Raw genomic sequence first — 27,552 nt, 5'->3', positions numbered from 1 at the left:
CATTTCAGTTGTCCATCCATAGAACAGGAATGTCACTCACTTTCTGAAAAGGGATGCAAGGCATATGGGAGATAATTGTAAAGCACATTACCTCTTAAAAGTGATGCTGCATAAATGGTTGGTAACAACAATAAGTAACAGTCTGTGAATTAAATTCCCAAAACAATTTTTGAAAAAGCCCAGGCATTATTTACTCACAGCTCTCTCTCTGTCTCTTTGCATTGCTTGGCTGGAAATTTCTGTTTTCTTTTACAGGGCTTTGCATTGCTCGTTCATGGTAGTACAGTGTTTACTGTGGATATTTTCTGCATTGGATATTTACAGCACTCCTTCAAGTGGGCATACTGACACTTAAAAGTGACTTTGTCCTGTCCAAATAAAAAGGTCATTTGTTATGTCAGTCTGATCCTGTGACAGGCCTAGATACATTGTGATCAACATGCCGCACAGCAGCCATGGACTAGGTATGTCCATTTTGCTGCTTATTTCACATCACACAAAAAAGGGGAAAAAAGATTGTATATTTGTGTGCCAAATCCTTTGGCAGGCCACAGTACATAGCTAGTGGTTTTTGTTCAGCTTGGGAGAGCCTAAGTCAGGGGATGGTAAAGTTTTTGTGGCTTGGGCCGGTTCACAGTCCCGCAGATGCCGCGGTGGGCCGGAGTGCGTGCACGAGCGCACACACATGCGCTATTTCCACACGCATGCACTATTTTCTTTCCATTGCGGAGGAGGCATGCACAGCTTCCCATTGGCTGCAGGAGCTTCCTGCAGCCAATGGGAAGCCGGCCAGTGTCGCAGAAGGTGGTCCCTGCTCTGCTCCGCGCCGGTTTAGCGCGGTGCACGGGAGCCAACTGAGCAGGCATGGGCCAATTAAAAGATCCCCATGGGCCACTTGTGGCCCATGGGCCACAGCTTGCCGACCCCTGGCCTAAGTAATGCATGACTCTCTTATGTGTGTAAATTAACTCTGATTGTTGCTGTGTCAGAATAAATGTTACAAAAAAGCTCAGTATAGCTGGGACGTTGCACATGAGAATATGTCTCTGATTTTTCTTGGTGTTGAGCTGGTAATAGAAGATTGCAATGATGGACAGGGAAAGCCCTAAAGTGTGTCTCCGTGATAATCCCAAAACATGTCACTCAGCAGCATGCTCCCTGACATAAGTTATTCCAGAATCCAATAACAAATCTGATGCAAAAGAAGAACTTTAAAATTTGGCTAGGAATCTTGCTCTGTAAAGGAAATGGTACCCAACTGCCTAAATTTATCAATACTTATTGTCAGAGCCACCCGTGGTCCCAGCTCACAAGAGACCAAAGTCCAGTCCGGCTTATGTACAAAAGCTTTTATTGAAGAACATTCTTAGCTTTACATCCGAGCTCCGTGGCTCTACGTCTGTTACGCTTAGACCGCCGAAGTCCCCTCTGAGTCAGTCCCGCCTCTACACCAGTTTAAGAGGCTTGTACTGGTCCACCTCTTCCTCTCCTTCCTTTTCCGCAGGGTCTTTCTGCCCCCCTGTGTTCTCTCCCTTCGGGACTCTCCAGAGGCTGAATCCTCTGGCGCCTCCTCCCCCCTCCTTCGCGCTTTGGGACCAGGCTCCTCCCCAGGACTCTCTTCACTTCCGCGCGCCTCCCATTTTGAACTTGGCGCGCGTACGTTGCTTCTGACCTTCCCTCCGACAGTTACACTGCTCTCGGTACTACTCTCCGCCCCTTCCGGCAGGACGTCTTGCCCCGATCTCCTTCCCCTCTCTGCTTCCTGTTCTGCTCCTTCTGACACACTGGTCACTCCACCCCCTTCACTCCGTTCCGGCGGAGAAGCCGGTCCCGATCTCCAACTCCCCCTGGGGGTTCCCCCTTCGTTCCCCTGCTCCTGACTGCTTCCCCCTCTAGCTCCCCTTGGCTTGCCCAGGGGGGCTCCCTTTTGGGAGTCCTCCGATTCACTGGACGGACTCATGGACAATCTTGGGTCATTGTCGTCCTCTTCCTCGTCACCCTGGAATCCTTCCCCCTCGCTCTCTGTCTCCTCCCTCATCTGCGCCTCTCTCCTTGAACCCCTGACACTTATTTTGCTGTTTTTGGAAAGTCAAGCCTTTTCTCTTTCAGCTGTGGGGCAAATGGCATCTTGCTAATAGACTATAAATAATCAGGGCATGAAGGTTTCCTTTTCACGTTTATTTTAGAACTTCTAAGTTCAAACCCAAGTTCAGCTGTACCCCTAAGGCTAGGTTCTTGCCTGTAGCATCTGAGTTTATTAAATGAAGTCACAAGGTCATAGAATCATAGAATCTGTGAGTTGGAAGAGACCCAAGGGCCATCTAATCCAAACCCCTGCAATGCAGGAATCATAGCTAAAGCATCCATGACAGATGGCCAGCCAACCTCTGTTAAAAAAATCTCCAGGGAAGGTTCATGAACTGCTTCACCTATAACTTGGTGATGAAATGTCAGTCATGTGCAACCCAGACATTCTCTGAAGAGATCCCTCTACAATCAATCAATCAATCAATCAATCAATCAATCAATCGTTTTTCCTATAACAGGGTGCACAAAGCAACCCCAGTTGTTTAGCTTTTCAAGGGGATGCTTCTAAGAGGCTAATCTGCATCACTTGGCATCAAAACATGCTACTTTTGCTGCAGACAATGAAAGCTGGCTTCTGTATCCTATACGCTTTAGTTAGATGCCCTCCCTTGCTCCTCTAAGATTCTCCCCTGTTCCTCTAAGTCAGGCTTCCTCAGCCTCGGCCCTCCAGATGTTTTTGGCCTACAACTCCCATGATCCCTAGCTAGCAGGACCAGTGGTCAGGGATGCTGGGAATTGTAGTCTCAAAACATCTGGAGGGCCGAGGTTGAGGAAGCCTGCTCTAAGTGTTTGTTGTTTTGATTTTGGGACTAGAAAGGGACCAGCCAGTGCATTTCTAAAGGGGGAGATTTGCAGCTTTTGCTCAAATTATTTCACGTCTACCATCGCTTTGTATGAAAGACCAGTATTATCCTTATACTATTGATAGGGGGAGGCTGAGAGTGGCCTTCCTAAATATGTAAACCATGTCAAGATTTGTACCAGAGGCATCTTGACTTGCCCTGCCTGTTGGTAGCCAACCTGTGTCACCTACCAAAAGACTGCAGGCAGCCAGCCACCCTGTGTCACAGACTGCAGACTGCTCTGAGGACTATCTTAAAGGCCTTTTAATATTGGATCAAATGCATTTCGCTCACTGCAGAGTTTGCCTCTGTCTTGGCCTCTTGCCTGATATATTGAAGTAAGCTGTTAAGATGGGCTTTTGAAATGATAACACCGCAAGATAGTGTTGCTCCACTTGGTTTCTGTAGGATACATCACATGGTTCAAAGGAGATCAACATCAGTTTATAAGGGAATGTTCATGTGACCTCCTCAGGCATTCAAAGGACATGTAAGGGGGTCGTGGGGCTCCAAGGGCTAGCCCCCCTGACCTATGCACCCAGCAGCTATGCTCCACCTCTCACCATCTTTTTCTTCAACACACGAGAAAGGGCTCCACACACATATCAGCATGCCTTCATAAAGCTCCTCCACATGAGGGGAATCATCCTGGGCCTATCAGAATTTACCTTTACTATGTAAGTACATGGTTGAGAGCCCTGTGACAAAAATAAAATAAAATATCACAGCTCCAACCTTCTATCCCTGTAAGAATTCTTTGTCTGCAAAAGACTCGTACTTCCGTAACAGCAACATGAGCAAAGCATGCAATTCTGAGCTTTGCCTGAAGTACACAAGCACATCTGGCAGGAAAGGCAGAAAGATACCTCCTCTGAAATCTTCTTTCTTGGACTAGGAATGTGCCAGGCATCATTATCCTACCTAGGCCATCCAAGCTGGAGCTGTAGCCTAGAGGGCATCTTTTCATCAACAGAGGCAAATGTACCTGTTTTTCAGAGGAACCAGAACTGGTGGCACAGAGGACAAGGTGGCTGGAGACCCTGATTTGATCAAATCTACTTACAGCAAGTGTAATGGTTCTAGGGGTTGCTTATGCGTAAGTTGCCGCCACTCTTGGCTTGGTTGACTGGGTTGAACCCTTTCTGTCTGGACAGCCCTTCACTTCATGGCTGTCTCAGTCGCTAGCAGAATCCGTCAGTGGGCGTTTCTTGAACTTCTTCCAGCAAAGAAGTTCTTTGACGCCCAGTCGCCTCCTACTCTCCCTGCGCAGAAGTCTTCTGCGCAGGGAGGGTGTGGGCAGCGGAGGACCCGTGCTCTCCCCGCTGGTCTCCGGCGAGGAGTCCTGGAGCCTTTTCTCCGATTCCCCCATCTGCCCCCCTTCTCCACTGGTGCTATGCTGATTTCCTTCCCCAGCGGATGGGCTGCCTCTCTCCCTACTGGGACCCTCTCCGGCATCCCTCTGGAGCCCTCTCTCCTCCTTTGGCTCCGATGGCAGTTCCCTGACAGCAAGTCACCCGAGTTGCAAAATAAGAACCATTTTGCTGAAATCAATGGGCAAATTTCCACTGACCTTTTAAAAATGGATGTAAATTGTAGAAGCTTGCCAAAAACCTGGGCGTTGCTGTGAAGAATACTGAGTTATATTGCAGCTGGTGGGGCTTTTTACAAGGGTTTGAAAATATATGTATGGAACAGGTAACATACTGAAAGAAAAGGAAAATGACCTGTGTAGATCCTAACTAAACCTCAAGTACACCAAAATATTTGGTGGTTCCTTCCCCCAAGAAGAAGAGGGCTAAGAAGTCTTTTAATATTGACAGTCTTGCCCTTCCCAAAAAACATGGAGCCCGATCCTATGCACCTTTACTCTGAAGTACATCCAATGTACTGAGTGAGGCTTATTGCTGAATTAAGTGTGCTCAGGTTTGGGTCAGAGTGCATTTCCCATTTGTGAATATTTACTTAGTACAAAGTGTTCCATAACTCAAGGATATTGCTCTTTAAGTGTCTGTTCTGATTATTACAAGGCTTTCTCATGACACCCATTAGTCACTCTCTTAACTGCAGCACTTACCCTGTAAATATTGATAACTGCTTTGCAGAAGTGCTGAAGTCTCAAAGGCACAAAATGAGCTGGAGCTCTTCCCAAATGTGTAACGAAATTAAAGAACTTTCAGAATTAGCTGTGGATGGGATGCAAAATGGAGTGACTAGTGAAATAAGGAATGTAACTATTTGTTCCTCTTAGGCCTCAGATGTGTTGCACTATGGAAGTAGAATGTATCTTAATGGGTAAAGGTAGGGTCATATACCATTTTATCAATGTTGTGATAGTTATCACAAACACTGTAATTTACATCCGCACTTCAGTAAATGCATTAAAGTCACTTACTTTTTTAGTATGGACCCTGGATCCCTGAGTGGTGTGACATTACTTGAGAACAGAGACCTTGGGCAAGTTATCTTGGAGAACTAAAATAGAAATAGTGGTGTTACTCAGAGTAGTCATTAAGAAAGTGGTTGTAATGATGAAAGAGATTGTGATTGTGCCAAACCTTTAGCTTATGCTATGGTGATATATAACGCGAGTTGCAGTACTTTTCGGTTAGCATGCTAAAACAAATATTTGATATCTGAAGAAACTGTAAAACATTGACCCCCTCCTAAAGAAAAGTGTCCATTTTTGGCTCGCCCTTTGAAACTGTCCTCTGTAGACACATCTATTACGGAAGGGTTTAAACATTATTATTTCTACATTTGGTTTCTTTCATAGTAATAGGTGTGGTAAGGAATTGTAAAAATGTTCTGCCATGAGCATTCCTTTAAAGTTAGCACCCTAAAACAACATCTCCACACCCTGCAATTAACGTCTTAAAACTGCTAATACTTCTTTCATAATGTTCTGCCACTTGCTTGGGAAGAAGCAAATCCTCAGCTTACAAACAAATAAGCACATGATGTTTTCTTTTTACCCATGGATTTTCCCTTTGATGAGCAGCAAAATGAGGAAGTGTGTGTAGCATGCAGAAGTGAAGAAAACTAAAAGATGTAATTCTAAAAAGGCTGTGCTTTCATAACTGAGATACCTCTATGCTTCCAGGTGTCATAAGAAAGCCGCAGAGATAGTGCAGGATAGTGCACACCCCGGAAATGATCTCTTTCAGCTTCTGCCTTCTGGAAGAAGGTACAGGGTTATAAAGACTAGGACTAGCTGTCCGAGAAACAGTTTCTATCCAAATGTGATTTTGGTTTTAAACGCAGTGTAAGGTAGTCTCTGTGGGAGTATATTATATTTAATTATGGGGTATCAGAGTTTTTAGGAGGTTAACCAGGCTGGGATAGCTGGGATAGCAGGCTTATTGGTTTTTGAATGTCTGGTGTAGTTTTTTTTCAATTTCGTTGTTCTGTATGGGACAATGACAGTAAAGATGATTGTATTGTATCGTGTCGTGTCGTGTCGTGTCGTGTCGTGTCGTATCGTATCGTATCGTATCGTATCGTATCGTATCTCACATGCATTCCCCCCTTAGTCAGCAAATGGTATATCCCTCCCCATAAAAAGTTTAGGAACATAGGCAAGTTTCTAAGTAAGACCACCAATCAGTTGAGCTTGGTACTATCAGTGCTGGCCACCAGCAGCTTTCCAGGTTTCAGACAGAAATATTTTCCAGCCCTACCGGGAAATGTTGAGAATTGAAACTGGAATCTTCACCATGAGCTATGGGGAAGGGCAGATCCTCCATTCATCCGTGGCGAGTCTCACAGTAAAGTTCTATAGTGTGAAAGCTTCCCTGTGCCCCTCTGAGGTCACAATTTGCCACATCTTGCTGCATTATACTTCTATATGTTTTCTCAGGATGTGTGCATCATTCTTTAATCTGAAATAACAACTGTTGTTGTTGTTTATACCCCACCCATCTGGCTGGGTTTCCCCAGCCACTCTGGGCAGCTCCCAGCAGAATAGTAAAAACGCGAGATAAACACTTGACAGTCACTTGAGATAAAACACAAAGCATCACACAAGCCAGTTTCCCTGTTGCTGACAAAAAGCCAATTCATTTATTAGATTTCCTAGCTATGGAATCACACCTCCAAGTGCCATTTTCTTTTCCAGGGGAATCCATGCACTGTAAATCTCAACATGCATTATCAATTCCCCTCCTTTCTACATTTAAAGGTGGGAGTCTGATTTATGGGAAAGCAGCTCACATGTACAGTAGAAGCTTTGATAGAGAGAGAATTGGACTAGGACGCTAGTTCAAACGTCTGGGTGCGCTTAGCAAATTACTTCCTATGTTTTTGCTGTCGTTAAAATGGAAACGTTAGCAGGCCATAGTTTGCACAGCACTTTGCCACTTTGCTCATGCTGAGGTGCCAAAGAGGTGATACTTAGTGTTTATACAGTGCTATGAAATGTTCAGAAGTTTAACCATATTGTAACTGTTTCAGCAAACCTGTAACTTTGTTGTTGGCATACATCTGTCTCTAGAGACAATGGAGTGTGCTTGGGAGGGGCGTGAAGTCAAAATGCTTCAGTGCCTATCCCAGAAGAAGTCAGTCACCCCAAAGGTACCACCCCTCCCCTAACACCCCATACGCCTGTAAATTAAATCAGGGTTCTTGCCCCCATTTTACAGAAGGGGCTGAGGTTGCGAGAGAGACTCTTGTGTGGCTTCCAAGGAACCATACTAGGAATTGCACAGCCCCCTGCTTTTGTTGTGCAATCCTGTGCATGGTTCCACAGAAGTAAATCTAAACTGTACTTATGCATTGCAACTTTTGCCAAAGCTATGCTGGAGCATGTGAAAGAGTATTCTCAAACAATATACACAAAGTATCAAATGTGGTGACGGTAATAATAATGCAAAAAAAACACCACCACCACAAACTGGCTTATAAGTACAAAACCAAATTTACTAGAATAATAGCTAGAATAGAGATAGACTTGTAACCATTCAAGCAACAAACATACCAAGGTGCCATGTGCAAAACAAAGCCTGGAGATACAAGTTGTACATTTATCCACTCCATGTTTACAGGCTTTGTTTTGCACATGGCACCTTAGTACAGTATGTTTGTTGCTCGAATGGTTACAAGCCTATCTCTATTCTAGCTATTATTCTAGTAAATTTGGTTTCATACTTATAAGCCAGTTGGTGGTGGTGGTGTTTTGTTGCATTATTCTCCAACAATGCCTTCCAGCTAAAATGTTTTGAGGGTACCAGTGGTATCTCGGGTTAAGTACTATAATTCGTTCCGGAGGTCCGTACTTAACCTGAAACTGTTCTTAACCTGAAGCACCACTTTAGCTAATGGGGCCTCCTGCTGCTGCCGCGCTGCCGGAGCATGATTTCTGTTCTCATCCTGAAGCAAAGTCCTTAACCTGAAGCACTATTTCTGGGTTAGCGGAGTCTGTAACCTGAAGTGTATGTAACCTGAAGTGTATGTAACCCGAGGTACCACTGTATTTGGGAGCCGCCTTAAGCACCTCATATTGTGTAAAGGTGGGATATGAGAACTCTGACTTCTGTTTTTTTTATTATTATTTTAAAAACCCATTATTTTGTTAAAACACACCCAAGCTTCCCGCTTGTGAAACCTTAGCCATCTTGTTGCTCTCTTGTTTTAGTCTGGAACAAACCATATCCCACCTATTTCCCCGAGGAGACTCAAGATGGCTACGGGGCTGCGATAAAAATGTCACAGACTCCCACATTCAAATCAAGAAATCCCAGCAGTGCAAAAGCAAGACAGAAGTTTCCAGAACGGCTGCCTAACTTAATTGAAATTCGCGTTGGTTTTAGCACAGGCCAAGGAAAGCAAAGAGGCGGTGGCGGGGGGGGGGGGGCGGCTGTTTTTGAGTTTTGTGGCTTCGTCCGAGGCCCCTGGAAAGCCGGCGAGCTGCAAGAGCCCGCCTCAAATATTGTCGCCGAGAGAAGAGGGCGAGGGGGAAAGGGGAAAGCGAGCGAGCGAGCGAGCGAGCGAGGCGCCTCAAATGCCGCCGTGGAGGGGAGAGGTTTCGGGCCGGCGCGCAAGTCTGCGCGTCGGCGAGGCAGAAGCCACCCGGCGGCCGCCCACCAAGGAATGGAGCTCGGCCTGCCAAGTCACTGGGCGAGCCCGGCTACTGCGTTATCCCCCCCGCGGGCCGGGCCAGCTCTCCTGGCGGCGGCGGCGGCGGCGGCTGCGGCTGGGCTGGGCGAAGAAGGGCCGTGCCCCGCTCGGAACGCGAAGGGCGGCTACTGCTGCTGCCTCCGGCTAGCGGGAGCGGCTCTGCCCCGTTCGCCAGCCAATGGCAGCGGCGGGGAGGCCTCGAGAGCCGCTTCACCGACGGGGGTGGCTTTTCTCCTCCAGTCGCCTGCGCTTCCCGGCGGCCGGGCGAGTCCCCCACCCCTCGGACTTAGGACCGGGCGCTGCAGCGGGAGTGGTGGGCGGCGGAGGCTCCGCCGCGTGTTTCTGGGGGAAAACTTTCCGGAGAGAGAAAGAGAGCGCGGAGGGAGGAGGAGGAGCCCTTGGTTGTCTCCGCAGCCATTTCCAGCGCGCTCTGCTGCCTCGGCTCCCCCAGCCTCGTCCGCCTTCGCTTCATGCCTGTAAACAATGAACGCCGGGAAGGACTTTCGCCTGTGCGCGGAGGTGGCGAAAGGTGAGGCGGGGGAAACAAAGCATGGGAAGCGGAGCCGAGCAGGGCGGGCGGCGGGCGGGTTTCTTTGGCTCGACTTTGGGGCCCTTTAAAGACTCGCAAAAGTTTCCCGGCGAGCGTGTGAACCCGGGACGCCGGGCAGCAGGGCGACTCCTCGGGAGCTGGTGGATCAGGCCCCGCCGGGGTTTATCCCCCCCCTCCAATTTATTTATTTTTAATATATTTTCCCCCAATTTTTTTTTATTTGGTTTTCCAAATTTATAACAAACATAGCCACAAACATATATAAAAAAAATCAACAGACATATATCCTAACTGTACAAAATCCACTTTTGTTATCATTGTTGGGTGACTTCCTCGAATCCCCCTGGCTGAGTTTCCATATAAATCATTGCAGCAGTTTTCCAAAACTAGTTTCACATAAAATTTACTTGATCCATGAACATCTTTCTTTCTTTTCATTTTGACTTTTATCCATAGTATTCAACAACATCACATATTTAAATCCTAGGCCGATCTGTTACTCGCAAGTAATTCTGTTTAAGTTATCTTAACATATTTAACTAAATAATCTTTAAATTTCTTCCATTCCTCTTGATACTCCTCCTCCTTCTGGCTGCGGACTCCTCCAGTTAGGTCGGCTAGCTCCAAGAAATCCATCATCTTCATAAACCTTCTGGGGTTTATACCCTGTTTGCGAGAAGTTTGGCGGGGGTGGAATACAAGTGACAATCTTGCAGCGAGTTGCGTAACAAAAGGAGCCCTGGACTTTCCTTTCCTCGAGCTTCATCTTTTATATAAGCCGTTTAAATTTGGCATCTTTCTTTGGCATTAAATGCAAGTGGTTTGTGGTTATTAGCTGCTTTGCAAAAGGATACAAACTGCAGGCTGCCAGCAGCTGTCTGTCTGTGCGTGCATGGGGGTGGGTGGGTGGACTGCGTTTGTAAATACTGTGCACACGCGAGCAAGCAAATCTGCTGGTGCAATACCCCATTGCAGGGGAAATAAAACAGAAACCTCAAGAGAACAAAACGGATGAATCTGAGAATACAACCCATCCCTAGCTATGTAAGCTCCCTTGACTTCAGGAGGGTTTTCCTCCCTGCTCTAAGGCTAGGATGTATATAATTCAAGGCCTGTGACTCTTCCAAGTAAAACATGTTTATTACTGTGTTGTACCACAGTCTTACAGGTATTTACTTGGAAGTAAGTCCCCTTGGAAATCGCTAGCGCTTCCTAGTGGGGCAAAGACTAGTTGATTTAAATAAATTTGGCAAAGAATCCACTGGGATCCTACAGGCTGGCATACTCATCTGTTTGGTTTGGAAATGTTTTAGAGTGCTGCTTTTGTTAATCAAGAAGTTTTTGTGAAATGATTGCTTTTCATTCAAAAGAGAACTTTTTTAAAAAACAAAAACCTCCTCATTCTTCCTTCGCAGTTGCATTTCATACTTCCTCCAGTAATTTAGAGATAGCCGTAAGGGTATGATCAAAGCCACTAGTTTGACCTGTGCTCTGACCCAAGCAGACTTTTAAGTGAATAATAGCATACGGTATTTTCATTGTTTTCCCCTCCTCTTTGCCTTTAACAAAACAAAGCCCAAAGCACACATTTTAAGCAAGTTTGATTACATGTAAATGATGTGAAGGGGAATTTGCTTAAGAGTAGGGTTTCTAGAGCCACCACAATGTCCACTTAATTATGTGTGGATATCTGCCAGGGAAAGTCTCTGCATGTAGTGGTATTGAGGCACAGAGGGAGGAAAAGCCTAGGCTTTTTCTTGCAAATGTCCATTCCTATAATGCGTGGATGCTGGAGTGGAGCCAGTGTCATTGCACAAGCACACAGCCCTGTTCTACACATTGTTCCCCTTAATAAAACGCATACATGAGGGCGGCTTTAGTAATGTATGATTTCCATCTCACAGTGAAACTAAGTGGTGTTCTGGTCTCTGAACCACTCTGTGAAGTAGATTGGAAGAACTTTGCCTGAAACCGCCCATTGAGCGACATAGGTCAAAGTGGGTATGAGCCAGTGGCGTAGCGTGGGTTGTCAGCACCCGGGGCAAGGCAAGTAATTTGCGCCCCCTAACCCATGGATTTGCGCCCCCTAACCCGTGGGTTTGCGCCCCCTAACCCCCAGATGTTGCGCCCGGTGCAGCCGGCCCCCCCTGCACCCCCCACGCTACGCCACTGGTATGAGCCTGGGCTTCCTACATCCTAACACAGCATTTTGGTCACTTACTTCACCACCATGACCAGTTGTTAATGTTTTATGTTGCCTGGCACTAGAGCATATCCGGGGGTTTTTATATCTGCAGTTTTAACTCAGTTCAAATAGGATCAACATATTTGTATGCAGATATATTGGCTTTCATGACAACTACTAGTTTCATGCCTGTTTTCTTCAATTTCAGATCGTGTTTATTTTGCCATTCTCTTCCACAAACCAAAGAGTGGTAGCTCAAGCACACATTATTTCTGCGTAGATGATGAATTTGTATATGAGAAGTAAGTATAATATTATTCCCTTGTTCTTCAACACAGTGAAATAGAGCAGCATGAGGATGTAATAGGAATCTTTATCATAACATGTATTATTATAATATCCCTGTGCCTGAAGGGAAAATATAATGGGAAAAATTCAGCAAAGCACTACGGCAATCATTCAGTCAGTGCAAGTGTTTCAGCTTGCCAGACAAACCATTTCCCCTCTCCTCCCCCTATACACTGTTCTGGGTGTTCTCCCACCCACCCCCTGAGCCAGTTGGGGGAGGCACAGGGGAAGAGACAGAGAAAAAGCCCCCTTGTACTAGCAGAAGTCCTTGTGCTTCCTTCCTTCCACTAGCAGGACTCATTAGTTGAATCTGGCCCATAGGATCAAGTAAGATGGTTGAAGGTAACCAAGCGATGTAAGGACATCTCTGCTGGACCAAACCAAAGGACTGTCTGGTCTAATATTCTGTTCCCCACAGCGGCCAACCAGATGCCTATGAGAAGCTTATAAGCAGGATGTGAAGGCAACAGCCCTCTACCACTGTTGTTCCCCACCAGTAGTATATTGCTGGGGAGCCATACTGCTCCTGAGCCTCTGTTGTCTCCACCATGACTAGTAACCATTGATTGTTCCATTACAGTGGTACCTCTGGATGCGAACGGGATCTGTTCCGGAGCCCTGTTCACATCCTGAAGTGAACACAACCCGCGTCTGCACGTGCACGGGTCACGATGCTTCTGCGCATGCGTGTGACGTCATTTTGAGCATCTGTGCATGCGCGAGCGGCGAAACCTGGAAGTAACACATCCCGTTACTTCCGGGTTGGCGCATGGTGCAACCAGAAAATGCTCAACCTGAAACAACTTCAACCCAAGGTATGACTGTAATTAGTTTAACCAAAAAAGGAGCCATCACTAGGTCTTATAGCAGCAAATTGCATATGCCCAACTAAAAATTACCAAGGTTCTTGAGGGACCACTTAATATTTTATACACACACACACACACACACACACACACACACAGACTTCTCATGAAGTAGATTAGACTGGGAGTCCCAGTAAACATATTGACTGAGTCCAGCACCCTAGCTACTACACCAAACAGGCTCTCAAAGCATATACATAGATCGGATTTTAAATAGCCTTTAACTGGTACATTTCAGAAAATGATTGTAGATGATGCCAGTGCCATATTATGAAATTTGTTGTCCATGGACCATAAGTCAGGGCCTTGTTATCTTGCTTTTTATAATATGGTCTTCATGAAAACAATTTCAGTTTCCCTTGTTTCTTTTAAAAAAGCAGTCATGCAGACACAAGAACAGATGGTCTCAACTGTTCATCAGCCTTTCTGTGGATCACCTGAATAGGCCACAGTTTGAGGGAAAACTGCATGTAGCCAGTATAAACTGCTTAATCAAGATTCTGTATCTTTGCTACGTCATTGCAAGCATCCTGTTTTCTGAAAAAAGACAGGCTCAGATCAGAGGTTCAGCAAGAAATAGGCAGCATCCTTTGTGGGTTGCCTTTGGTAGATATTCCTGAATTAAACACCCACAGCAGAGACTGATTGGTAGGAGGCAAGGACAGAATAAGAATTATTCAGAGATCCAGTGGGCAACTTCCACATTATTCGTGGTAAGTTCTTGTCACCTTCAGTATATATTTTAATTTGCAACTGAAAGATTTTGAAGGGTTTTAACAGGATGCTAACAAGCGCTTATAATTTCTGGATTGTTACCTTTCAGACTGACTTTTCTAAAAACAATGTCTGCAAATTGTTTTACAGAAAATTCCCAAATTGTTTCAACACACACTGACATTGTAATCCAGCAGAGCTGTTTTACAATATGTATGAGGGTTACATAATTGTTTTTCCACCGATAATTGCAACGTATTCGAACAGTAATCTAGAAGTGAATCTGAATAAGTGGTATGTCAGCTATAATGCCTGCTTATGTGGGCAGTGCTGGCAGAGTTGAGGAGGGATGTGGTTCTTTTGAACAGCCGTTTCAACCGAAGTATTTCAGTTTAAGCGAACTTTTTTTCTTCTTCACCCCTCTCTTACCCACCCGCCCCCTTTCCCCAAGTTTCTATGCAGATTTTGGCCCACTCAATCTGGCAATGATTTACAGATACTGTTGCAAGCTAAATAAAAAATTGAAGGTAAAAATGAATTTGTACTCAATGGTTTGTATGTTATTATGTTCCTTTATAAAATGTTGCTGGGAGTGAACATTATTCACTTGAAGTTCATGTGTGCACTGTTTTTACTACGTTATATTCACTGGCAGAAAATATTTAAAGTGAAAGGGATTTAGGTTGGTGTTCATATGGGTAGCCCAGAGAATGGTGTGTGTGTGTGTGTGTGTGTGTGTGTTTGGGTTTGGCAAAAGGGTGGGGAAGAATAATGTGGTAGAATAATGTGGTAGAATGTGGTAGAACTTGCTTTTATTTTGGAGTACAAATAACACGGAATTCATTCTGTGGTTAATGGATAAAGGCAGAAGGCAAGAAACTGAAAACCATGGAACTTAAAAGTCCTCATGGTATCACAGACAAAATAAACTTACTAGGAAACACTATTTGGAGTGGAAGTGCCCCCTCCCCCATGGAATTCCTTGTTTCTGGCAACCTGCCAGTGTCTGAAGATAATATGTATTTCAGTGGGTTTTATCTTTTTCATTAAAAAAATAAAATCTTAACAATGTTTGCCAGTACCTCTTGACGATTAAAATACTGGTTCTTTATAATAAACATACCCTGTTGTTTTTAACATTTTAAGGAAAATGTATCTTGTACTGTAACGAAATGGGAGGGATTCTAACCTAAGTCAAATATAGGGCCCCCATAGATGACATGCGGCACCCACACAAGGGATCAAGTTGTAGCTCCTTGTGGACCATCATTCAGCATTACACAAGAGGCAAGCCAAATAAAAACATATGACGAAAGCTCTGAGGCACTCTGCCCTAGTCTATTCAGCGGCATGATATTTAATCTTCTGATCAAAATAAAATTGAAAATCGCTTACGTAATGGAATTTCCCCACACTCAACTCTCCCTGTTCATCCTGTGCTCTGTCTCCCCAAATATGTTTCAGAGAGTTGGGGTGGGGGACCCAGAGCAAAATTGGGAGGTGTGTGAGGAAAGGAGGGGGAGGGAAAATTATGTTGCACAGCCAAAAGTCCTAGCAGAAGCGCTTCTTGGATTACCTCCCTAAGACCCCCAAAGGTAGGCTGGGGACTCCCCTTTAAAATAATTAGGAAACCAACTCCCCAGATTCCACCTCCACTGTAATGTTGGAACAAATAACTAGAAGAAGTAAAACTAGTTTTGCTCCTCGTGGATTCTGTGAAGGTTAAATACTGTTCTTCCCTGCTACAGATGGGTAGACACCACAAGCTTGTAATCTATTTTCTTTTTCCTTTATGATCAGATGGAACAGTTGACAAGGCAATCTGTTATTTTCAAGTTTTTACAAAAATAATACCCTCGGGTGTTTTATAGAACTGTAGTAGTATATAATGGCAATTAAGCCTTAAAACTGTACTATGTAGTAGTGTGAGAGATCTTGGGACAGCCAGCATGCTGAAGAAATGGCTCGTCTAGTCAAACAAGTCATACTATTTTCCAGGCTTTCCCACATTTTTTCAAGTTATTTAGTGCAAGAATTTCTGATAGTAGATGGGGGGAAATGCCTATTGGGAAGACATTGCAGAATAAAAAAAAAACAGAAGCTGCAAATACGTTTTCATTCAGCCTTTGAAATGCGGTTGCAAAGTTAAACAGTGAAAACTGAAGTTTGTGACTCAGCAGTTACACACAGCTGCAAGACTTAAAGTGATGTTTGCTGTGGAGATCTGATAAATTGTAAGTTTGGAATTTGAAGTATTATGTGGAGGAGCTGGTTATGGGATTACTGTTGGATCTTCACATTCCAATTACTCTGCTTGGGCTACATTAACACCATACATTTAAAGTGCTGTGAAAACACTTTTAACAGTCATTGCACCATTAACAAACGATGCATTCCAGGTTTCCTTGGGGAAAGCCATGATAGTTTAAAGTGGTATCGCAGTGCTTTAAAAGTATGGTGTGAATGTGGCCTTGTAGTAATTATTTTTCAGTGAACAGGGAAGCTGTGTGCTCAGGAGCTAGAGGTTTATAAGAGCATGTCTAGAGAAGGACAGCACTATAGGTTCAAATTTATGTTAGGGTGTGTATTTTTTATTGCTCTTCTATAATTGTCTAATGAATCTCTGAGGTGTGTAAATAAATTTCACATTGTCTGGTACAATTAAAGTTTACAAAAGACCCTTTAAAACAGCAAAGTTGAGGAAATTGCTTCTCATAATAACCTCATGTTTACACAAGTTCTTTTGTTCCTGACTCAAACACTTATGTTATATTGTGGACTTCAGAATTGTTTCATTAAATTATATTTTAGCTTTGGATATTTGAACTTCTAGCTCATTTAATTTTCTTCTTCTTACCATTTCAACCTTCATTACTATGTATGCTGGGTCCCAGTGTCCCTCTTTGTTGTAGAAAGGCATTGACAAAGAAGTAATTATTTGAATTATGTCTTAAATAAAATGTAACAATGTAACTACGTGTTACCAAATGAGGCTGTTTTCTATGTGTGCTTACTACTTAAATATGACACAAATGCAACTTTTTATAATGCAAGGAGTTGGATTATAACTACATTGTTTATTTCCTTGGTACAGTCCTTTACCATGTTAAGAAAGAAGATTGTTCATTATACTGGCTTTGATCAGAAAAAGCAAGTCAATGCAGCCTTCCTCATAGGCTGTTACGCAGTAAGTATTCTAATGTTTAACTTTAAACTGTCAAAGACCCACAAGCCTGTGTCGTCCCTGCCCCTTCATGTCTAGTGATCAAGTAACTTGTGGTTCATGTCCTTTTGCCCCCAGTTTAGGAAAAGGAATGCATTCACAGTATAAAACTGCTTTACAGTTTTATCCCTAAGCCCATTTTCTTTCCCCATTACCCCTCTTACTTGTTGCTGTTGTTACTCTTATTACAAGATATATGGATTTATTTATTGCCAGATCATTTTGGCAAGCTCACCTGCCTTGCTAAACCAGATGTCATATATGATACAGTGTGAGACAGGTGAAGATGTCGCTGGACCTACAAAGCCTCAAGTGCAGTTCTTTGCAAGCCCCAGTGCTCAGCTCATCTGTCCTGGCTTCCATGCACAAATCATTGCAAAAACTAGTCACCTGATGGTCATTGTGATGTCAGGTGATTGACAGATGAGTCAGGGACATCAGCCTGACAAGCGGGGTTGTGAGGAAGATGAGGATCAGGCCCAGTGCTTTTTTTTCTAGAAAAAAAGGTGCCAGTACTGTGTACATTTGAGTACCCCCAGGAAAAAAACACTGATCAGGCCCACTGGTAGATCTAGTTATACCCTATTATAAACAGTCCAGGGTTTCGAAGAAGATGAAAGACTTTTTAAAACATTAATTGAATTGGGACAACTGGGAATTAAGTGGGGCTAGTTTGAGGGCGCAGTGTTAAAATACAATGGAGGACAAACCATGCCCGTGAGGAATAGTTGTGTTTTTACTTTTAATTTATTTTTGTTGGCACATTTCAAATACAAAAAAGTAATGTAACCATAACGAAAAACATAACCAAACTCTGTTCAAGGAAATCCTGGGTTTGCTTGGACACGAAGGGGTACATCATTGAGCCAATCAGTAATGGTGGACATGCATTCCTCAAGAGCATCTTGCTCATGATTGCCTCCTGGCACATGGGCGCAGTGGCACAGAAGCAGCAATGTGCATTTCTAGGGTGAGGGGTGAGCTTTCTCTCACAGATCATATTTCTGGAAAAGAATGGTACATTTCACATCAACACTCTCATCCTAAACATACTTTCTTTGAAATAAGTCTTGCTGATCAGCATGGTGTTCACATTCAAGTAAATGTGCTGTTAATTGCAGCCTTAGTGTCATTTCTAGTATATGATTCAGTTAAGATTTGTATGTGGAAAGTACATTTCCTTCAAGTAACCACAGAGCTCCAGCAATGGGTACAGCAGGCATGGGGAGCTTCAGACTTGGGACTAAATGGGGCCCTCTATGCCTCTCTGGCCCTTGGAACCATGCTCTCTCCCTCTTCCCCAGGCCACATCCATCATTGGCACTGCTGGGCATCCTCCTCAAGTCCGGAATATGAACTTGAACTGTGTAACTATGTCTCTTGCTTGCTTGGATGAAGGGAGGGGAAATTAGGGCTGAACACTTTGAGTTTTGAATGGATGGAATGGACCACACTTTTACCTCTGACCCTGCCCATCACAAAAGTTTCTCCACAAGGGACTCCAGCTGTTAGGCTGAAGAATGTTCTCCACCCCTGGGATAGAGGGCACATTATTTGCGTGGGCTGTACTTCTAGTCCAAAACATAAGGAGGAGGCACCAGGTTAGGGACAACTTCTCTACAGCGTACTCTAGAATCCCTTGCAATGTGCTGAACTGCTTAAATGGGCATCCCAATCTGGAAAGAGTTCTGTGCTGAAGGTAGAAAGTTGGAAAATAATTTTTCTCAACAATAATGCTCCTTCTGATATGTCCAGGCTGCACAAAGCTTAAATTGCTTTAAAAGCTTATTGAATTGTAACTTTACTTTTTTCGTACCGAAGATACCTGTTGTAGACAATATGTTTTGGATCCTCCTTTCTCTAATCTTCAAAGGGATATAAGCTGCTCTGTACAGTGTGGCTTGGTTTGCAGTTTCTGAAAGTTGCATGGTGTGTCCAGAATTCTTCTCCAGCTGAGTGGAAGTTCAGCTTGAGCAGGATTTCCATTCAAAGAGCTACGCTATTCATACCCTGTTAAGATATGGTTCTTGATTTGTCCTGTCCAACTTACAGCAGCAGACCCTCCCTACACTGGTGCATTATGCAGTTGTCACAAAGCAGGAGAAGTTAGAGCTAGAAGGGAGTGTGAATGCAACTGTATGTGTGGTCTTCTCCTTCCAGAGCTATCTTTGCAATTGCTATATTGCAGGCACCCCCAAGCTCAGCCCTCCAGATGTTTTGGGACTACAGCTCCCATCATCCCTAGCTAACAGGACCAGTAGTCAGGGATGATGAGAGTTGTAGTCCCCAAAAAACATCTGGAGGGCTGAGTTTGGGGGTGCCTGCTATATTGTATTCTTGAACATAGTTTCCCCACGCGATTCTTTGATTTTATTTGCCTTTAGATTTCTTAAATGTTTGGTGAATTGGTTAGATTATTTGCAAAACACATTTTTACTAATTAAAAACGTGTCTTCAATTAATTGCAACACTTTTTAAATGTTAATTAATATAAAAGCTTCACATAGGTGTAATTAAAAAAAAGAGGTATTCCTTCTTGACTCCTTTGGTGATTCCTGCTGCAGCACATACATACACCATCTAAGACAAAACAAATCAAAACAAAAAGATTGTTTTCTTTGGGCAGGATTCAATTTATGAGTCGTGTCAGTGGAAGCCTTTCTTCTTTCTCTTCCTCTCTCATGTCCCCCAAAATTGGCTCAGGGAGCTCAGAAGAACCCCCAGAACGGTGTGTAGGGGGAGGAGAGGGGGACCATTCAGCCTGGCAAACTGAATTGCTTGCCCTGTTGGAATGATCACATGTTGAACAACTCCCCTAATTCATATGAAAATATGTATCCATTAACTAGCTAATTACACTACATCCATTTATCAATAAAGTGCTGTCTTTTAAATTAAGTGACAGCAGTAATGCTTTTCTGTACTTCTTAAAGCAGCTGTTGATGTTACTGCCAAAACTGCACCAACACTTAAAGGGAGAGATTCTTTATCAGCTACTGAAAATTAGCTCACTGTTCTTTAAAAAAAATTACAGAAAATACAAGAGCCAGTGCTTTTGAGGCTTGCCTTGTCATATAGAAGCATTGTCAGTGTTTCCATTTTGTGGGAGTAATTATAACAAATTCAGGAAGGAGTAGCATTTTTATTTAATGTAAGAAATGTGTCGTTTTAGTGCTGAATCACTGCTACCTAGTGGAGCTTTGTATTTCTAAGCTGTTTTCACTGCTTGGCTTTAAACTTTTGCTTGATGTTTATACAGGACAACTTGAACGTTTTCAGTGGGACTGGGATTTTAACCAGAAAGTAGTAAATCTGTTGTGCTAATTGTCTAGTTGTTGTGGCTGTTCTTCTAGACATTGTGTGGTGTTCTTTACACGCCAAGAATTTGTCAGTTCTCAATATGGCAAGTTTTACTGTCTTCCTATTATTGATTTCTATGACTGCAGCTGTATGAAACTAATAGTAATTGAATAGAAATTTAATAAACAAACAAACACTGTAGAGTTATCTTTTTATTATGACCAGAATGTTAATACTTTCGAGTATACTCTCTAATGGAGTTACAATAAAATATTTGTTGTTGTTTTTCAATATAGGTGGTTGTATTAACCTTCTGATCCCTTGACATCCCCCCTTCAAAAAAAGAAATGACATATTTGACATACCCCTGCATGAATGTATTAAATGCATTTTTAGATGTTACTCTGGGGCTGTTGATTTCAGATACATCTAAGAATAATACATAATTATGCAAGTGACTACAGCACTGCAAATAGTGCTATTCACACAAGTTTTATTTTGGAAATAAACATAGAATCGTAGAACTGAAGGATAGTGAGAGTGTTATTGAGAAAATATTAGACATGCCTTGAAATCAGTGGTCCTTGAATGCTCCAGTGAAAATTGGGTTTACAATTCAAATTGCCACATATTTGAATTAAGCCAAATAAGGTAAAATCTCAAATTAAGACAACTGTTTATCATACCTGTTGTATCTGGAATGTTTTCAGAAAATGAATCTGAATGTGCTGTTCCTTCATTTATTTATTTTTTAATAATAATTTTTATTCAGTTTTTAAAACACATAATTAAAAAACAAACACATCACAAAATACAAACAAACATAAACAAATCAAACATAAATAAATTCATAATCTTATTTTCTTGTAACTTCTTTCAATCGACTTCCCCTTACCTCCCTTTCGCTGCATCCTTATTTTAAAATTTTTTAGCAACCCTTTAGTCAATTTATCCATTTAGTTCCCTTCATTAAATTCCCATAAATTTGTTAATTACAGCTGTAGTTCTCTGCTTCTTACCCCTTGACATCTTAACACTCCTCAATTTTACAACAGTTTTTAAGATATATTTTAAATTTCTTCCAGTCTTCTTCCACTGCCTCTTTCCCCTGGTCACGACTGAATGTGCTGTTCCTTCATTCCATGAAGATCAGGAATCATTAATGGCATTTTCATTTATGTTTTCAGTGTTTGTAGGTGATGTAGTTTCTTCCGTTTGTCTTTTCCTATCAGGCCATTTGCTCTTTTGGACCTTTCAATAAGAGTTTCTTGTGGTATACCGTATCAAAAACTGGGTTATTTGGGGACCTGAACTTTAGAAACAGAAGAAAGAAGCGTTTCAAATAATGTGCAATAACTCAAAATAAGAAATGGGACGGTTAAACAATCTGTTAGTGCTTTGAACATGATTTTTGGGTAGGTTTCGTCACTAATCATCTGTATGTAATTGTGGCATATTTTAAATTGAGCAGCATGTATTAGCCTGTGTGTGCTGCTAGAAAAGGATATGTGACAACCTTCATTGACCTGCTGCTCTTCAGATGTCTAACACCCCCATCATCCCTGACCATTGGTCATTATGATGGCTGGGACTGAGACCGGGACCGTAGTCTGAAACATCGCATTGAGGGAGACTGATACATGGAATATTTGGTAGCAGAGTAATGATAAGTGTTGTGAAATAAGACATCATAGCTTTAGTTTCGCTCAGTTAAAATACCAGCCTGTTCATACTTAAAAGGCAGAACTGCATTAGCTAGAGAGGTTTATAGTTCTTTGTTAGCAGATAGAAATATACTTTGAGACTACTTCTGAAGTGGGTGCTTTTGATCTCCTCTATTATTTCACGGGTTAATATCCTTTCTTCTGACTCTCTTTGTCTGTTTTAATTCAGAAATAGCTCCTGTGTGTCCTGTCCTCCTCCTTTGTCTCCTGCCTCCATCTCAGCTCTGTATCCCAAATCCTGCATTAACTTAGTAACAGTGTTTCTTTTTCTCAGGCTTGGCACTAATTATGTCCTTTTGGAGGGCTACCCTTCTTGGGTCCTACCCTCAAGAATTGCTGTAATTCAGGTCATCTCCAGGACTCATCTCTGTGTACTTTATTTTCTCATCTTCTTCCTTCAGGGTAAGCAGTTTCCTTCACCTCTTGTGTTCTTCGTTTTTTTCCTTAATCCTTCCTAGGTTCAGTTTGCCAACTTTTCTAGATGTAACCTTCTTTTAGATGGAGCTGCTGAAGCAAAATCACCACTGCTGATGTAACATTCAAATATCTAACCTTTCCATTAGTACTTCCAGTAGTACCTGAAATTAAATTAAAATTTTCTACGTTAATGCATGGGGATTTGATACCAACAGGCTTTCTTGTGTATCTTGTGTTGGCTTTCATAGCCTTCTCTACATTTAAGCAAACGGGCATGTGTGTACTTGTGTCCTGTCTCTTTTCTAAAACCTGTATTGGGTTGTGCTGGCTTTTTTCCCCTTACAATGTTTTCTCTCCCTCTAAGGGTGCGTATTTCACCAGTGTGGTTGTGTCTCATTTCCCCAAGGAATAATATGCAGTCTTCTTCTTTGATTTCTGCAAGGTCTCATTGTTTGCCCTTCTCCTGTGATTTTTCATTTTTATACTTATTTACAGAAGCTGTCTCTTGGTAGAATGCAGCTGCTACTCTAGCTTTCCGGCAGGTGGGTTGCTGTTGTCTACCAAGAGGCATTAGGCAGCTGGGAGGTCGGTGCAGTGCAAACACACTGGCAGGAGTGCCAGATTGTTTCTACCAGTGGATTTGCACTGCACTGACCTCCCTACTGTATCAACCCCCCCAGAAAGCAATAGTAACCCACTGCCAGAAAGCCAGGGTACTGGTTCTGCCAACTAAGCAAGTTGCTTCTGTAGTCTGTTTTTACACAGTGTTATTATTGTAAACAGTTTATGAGTTATGTTTGTGCCTTGGCTTAGGAAAGTCATTTCTGCTGTATTTATTTATTTTCTGTCTTTCTGTGATGCTTTCTTTCCCACTCTTTTGTAAAGCTGATGAAGAGTTGCTATTTAAAAAACCAACAAAATCTATAGAATACAAGGGCTTAAAGTTCTGCTTTTTCTAAAAATAAAAATATGCGCTTAACAGGTTTTTCTCTCTTGCACACTTGACCACAAGTCAACTATTTTAACTTTAACTCAGATCAGATTTATATTTCCCCAGAATATTGCATGACTGATAGGGTATAGAAATGCCAATTCAGTTATACTTCCTGCGACAGGAGCAGATGAATTGCTACCCATTTCTTAACCATGGTTAAGGAATCTGGAATGGACCTTCCCTCTTGCACTTGAATCTCTGTACCTGCCTATGCAATGATTCGGTATCTGTACCAATGATTTAGTGAGCAGAAGGAATACACACCGTAGCAGGGAAGGGCTGGGACAGGGATTGTGAAGTCTGATGAACCACTCTTAATCCTTTAACCAGGGTTACAGCCAGCTAGTGTTGTCTGCACGGTACCTTGGGCTGAGTTTTGAAGAAAATAGAGCTATTGGTTGATGATACATTCACAAGCTTGCATGCACTTGCACCCAAAACCATGTAAAACAAAAACATAACCTGTTCTGAAGATTTGTAATGTTTTTACATGCCTGTGTCTAAATGGGGAAAGCAATAGTTCTGTTGAAAATAAGTAGTTGTGGAATCGGTGCCTGGTAGGGAGGTTGTTGTTAGACTTATCATAGAATCGTATTATCATAGAATGTGGAGTTAGAAGGGACCCCGAGGGTCATCTAGTCCAACCCCCTGCAATGTAGGAACATCATCCAAAGGATCCATGACAGATGACCATCCAACTTCTGCTTAAAAACTAGAGTCCACCATCTCCCAAGGTAGTCGGTTCCACTGCTGAACAGCTCTTACTGTCAAGAAGTTCTTCCTGATGTTTCATCAGAATCTCCTTTCTTGTAACTTGAATCCATTGGTTCAGTTGACCCTGTCAGTGTTTGAAAAAGAAAAAGGTTCTGGCCTCCTTTGCCTCCTTTGCCTGGTCCTCAGACCCTAGTTGGCACAGAGAGTCCTTAAGAAAGAGTACTTTGCAGAATGCTGCTTTTATTCTTAAAAAGTCGTCTTCTCCATCCACGACCGACAGCTTTTACCCACACCAAACGCAACTAGCGTTCTACCATCCAGCCAACCCACACCCAACACGATAACATTGGCCACTCTATATATACACAGGTGCAATTTGGTGAAGGGTTGCATGAGTCATTGTAGGCCGCTGACTCATGCTGACTTAGTTCTTTTAGCATTAAAGGAACAGCAGCCAATTTTTAGCCATGACAGACCCACTGTGGCGGGTGGAAAGGTCTGCTTCACCAACACATTCCCTGCAAAGAAGGCAGTGGGAAAGCAACAACCCAGCAGGATTGGCCCCACAACACTTGCGGACACCACCTAGTGTTGTCAGCTGATGGATAGGTGGGTGTGGCTTGTGAAGGGAAATGACCTGGCAGGCCAAGATGGACCAATGGGCTGGAGATTCCTCACCCCTGTCTTAGAGCAAGGTGAGGAGACAGTTCTGGCAGATAAATCATGGTGGAAGTGGTGACCTTAACAATTGATGTGTCCCCCATTAGAAAAGTGCTTTCTTCCACTGATTCCCCCCACCCTCACCTTATGATACCATTGCAACATCCGTACGGAAGAGATTATCTTTCTTAGCACATGGTTTTAATAGGTTATCACTTGTGAAGTATACCAGAACTTCCCAGCCTTATTGTCCAGAGCTCTCGCCCAGCAGATGCAGGTGTACATGAATTGAGACTGGGAGGTTTTACAGCAGATGTTCCGTCCCACTTTAGCTTTTACGTAGAAGCAACTCCCGAAGAACCTGAACATTTCTGCAATGGTATTTTACTTGTTTGTAGGACAGCATTGTGTTCAAAGCAATTTGAAGCTGCATTTCTTGAAAAGAAATTTAAGCAAGGTAGTTTTCCAAGTGCAGTGCTTCTAATTTCCAAGCCCTTGTACGGGTGTGGTGTGTGGGGGGGGGGTCTGTTATTCACTCCATCCGTGCATATAGCCAGCAAAGCTCTCCTTCAAGATTAACAGTAATAGCTTGTGCTGTTGAACATACAAACCACTGGGGGTGTCGTGACACGATTCCAGCACCCTACTAACCAGAATGTGCAGGAGGGCCCCCAAGTGCAGCAATGCTCATTTCCCCCACATTTTGAAGTAACTGAATACAGATCGCCATGTAAGCAGGGGTCCCCTCTTAAGACCAGTAACTCCAGAGACTAAAACTACCCAGCTGTGCTACTTTGTGTAGCATCTGTTCATCAAAACAGGACTTGGATGTTATTGAAACATGACGTATCTCTTCAGTCCATGCAATGGATAATTGCTTTGTGTACAGCCATATTGTATTGGGAATGCTAATTGGATAATCAAGAATTGCAGCTGCTGAATTATCTTTTGCCTATAATTTCATCCTTTGTTTTGTCTACTAGGAGAGCACAGTTGTTTAGGACGGCTGATTGCAAAATTGTATCACCTAGCATTTTTAATATTTTAAGGATTAAAAACTGGGGAGGGTGAAACTTGATAGAAAAGTGTACAGTTGCCGAACTTTGCCTATGCTGTATTTTTATATTTTCAGTTTTAATGAAGCATGGTTCTATAAATTTTCATTGCAAACTGCTTAGTATTTAAAATAATGATTAAATAGGCGGTGTGAGAACAGTCACAGTTCATGTCTTGTGCTGAAGGAGGCTTAAAAAAATTGCATTTCCTATACGACAAAGTTAGGTGTACAATTCCAGAGGTTAATTGTTTACCACACTATAAAAATAAGTAGTACAGATAGGAGTCTCACCCTTGCAAGCAGGTGTAGGCTGGTTGTGAGAGTCAGGCCTAGCTGATATATTGTGGATATGGTGTGGATTCCGCCAGAGTTGTCAAATCACGTGGGTGCTGTGCTCCTTGGTAAAAGCACTTTGTGTGAATTGGCACCAACATGGTTGTACCAGTAGTAACCATAACACTGGGCTTGGGTTGCTTACATGCCAGTCTGCTGTGCAGGCAAAGTCTTCTGTAGCCAATCCTGTTAGTTTAAAAACTGACCCATTTGATGGTTCTGAAAATTTCTTGGGGCATGCTAATGGCTCATGAAGAAAACGTAGCAATGTTTTGAACTGGAATCTAATTCTGATCTGCAATTCTACTGCAATAACACTTTCTGGAGCTTGAACAGCCTTTATGTATGCAGAATGGTTATTGGTTCTATTTGCCTTTTTTCTGGCTTTGTATTGACCGCCATGTTACTTTATAGCCAGTTCTCTGTATCACTGTATGCACACTACCCTTTGTCCTACTGTATGCCTTGCTTTGGGGGGTTGGGAGAATTGCAGAGAATATTATCTTGTAGTTAACTTAAAAGTACCATATGAATGTTTTCTCCCCCTTTTTCTCCTCTCTCTTTCCAAAATAGATAATATATCTGAGGGAATCTCCAGAAAACATATACAGGCATTTAGTGTCTGAAAATGTGACATATCTTCCTTTCAGGTAAATGAAAGCATGTATTAAAACCACCCATCCTTTAAAAATATTCATTTTACCCTTTCTTGGCAGGGGGAGAAACTGATCCCCTGCCCATTTGGAATTCCTACCTCAGCCTTCACTAACTTAGTGCTTTCCAGATGCTGTTAGAATCAAACTTCCATCAGCCCCAAAGAATATGGTCAGTGGTTAGGAAGGATGGGAGTTAAACTCCAAAACCTCTGGAGAGCACCTGATTGGTGAAGACTTTTCTAGATCTTTTTTACATGCGTGCTCAAGACTTACTATCCTTAAACAAAAATAAACCAGATAGGGGAGCCCCATGCAATTTGCTATGGCAAAATGTGTTAAGGAAACAATTTTTAACACTGTTGTTTAGTTACTGATCCCTAAAATATAGTTTTGTGTTTACACCAGCTGAACACTACTCATATGATAGATTGGAGTGCTCTACATGTAGACACAAACACAGTGCAATCCTATTCATGTCAGGTAAGCTGCACTGAGTTCAGCAAAGCTCCCCTCCAATAAGTGTTTATTGGATTGCAGCCGCAGGCTTCAAGGTTGATGGGGGGCCAAGCTAGCTACTTACTTAAGCGGCTAGTGGATTTTGCCCCCATGACAACACAGCTTCCAAGTGCAGCAATTTATTTTTCCACCTGCGGCCGACTAGTGCCTAGCATAGCAAATGAACCCAGAGCTGAGAATTCAACACACATGCAGGGCAGATCATTCCAGAAAACGAATCGAGCAGTTGGGACTTAGCTTGGCACAGGATGCTC

At 42.9% G+C, this 27,552-nt stretch overlaps 1 protein-coding gene across 8 annotated transcripts in view; it reads left to right on the top strand.

The window, feature by feature from the left end:
- CDC14B (cell division cycle 14B) overlaps positions 1 to 27,552 on the top strand; it is a 52,207-nt gene that overhangs the window by 5,615 nt on the left and 19,040 nt on the right. For 7 of the 8 annotated variants that reach the window (XR_014161350.1, XR_014161351.1, XM_081881015.1 and 4 more), the window contains exons 2-5: positions 11,985 to 12,078; positions 14,156 to 14,231; positions 16,799 to 16,891; positions 26,700 to 26,776. Coding sequence is in view for 6 of the 8 variants with exons in the window: in XM_081881015.1 (XP_081737141.1) it covers positions 11,985 to 12,078; positions 14,156 to 14,231; positions 16,799 to 16,891; positions 26,700 to 26,776 (340 nt within the window). In the remaining 2 variants the exon portion in view is untranslated. Of the gene's footprint in view, positions 1 to 9,429; positions 9,571 to 11,984; positions 12,079 to 14,155; positions 14,232 to 16,798; positions 16,892 to 26,699; positions 26,777 to 27,552 lie in introns of those variants that run through there. The other variant, XM_081881017.1, reaches the window with a different exon arrangement.

This window comes from Podarcis erhardii, assembly GCF_964252035.2.
Source record: "Podarcis erhardii genome assembly, chromosome: 11".
NCBI classification, from domain to species: Eukaryota; Metazoa; Chordata; class Lepidosauria; order Squamata; family Lacertidae; genus Podarcis; species Podarcis erhardii.
This window is presented reverse-complemented; position numbering and strand designations above follow the sequence as displayed.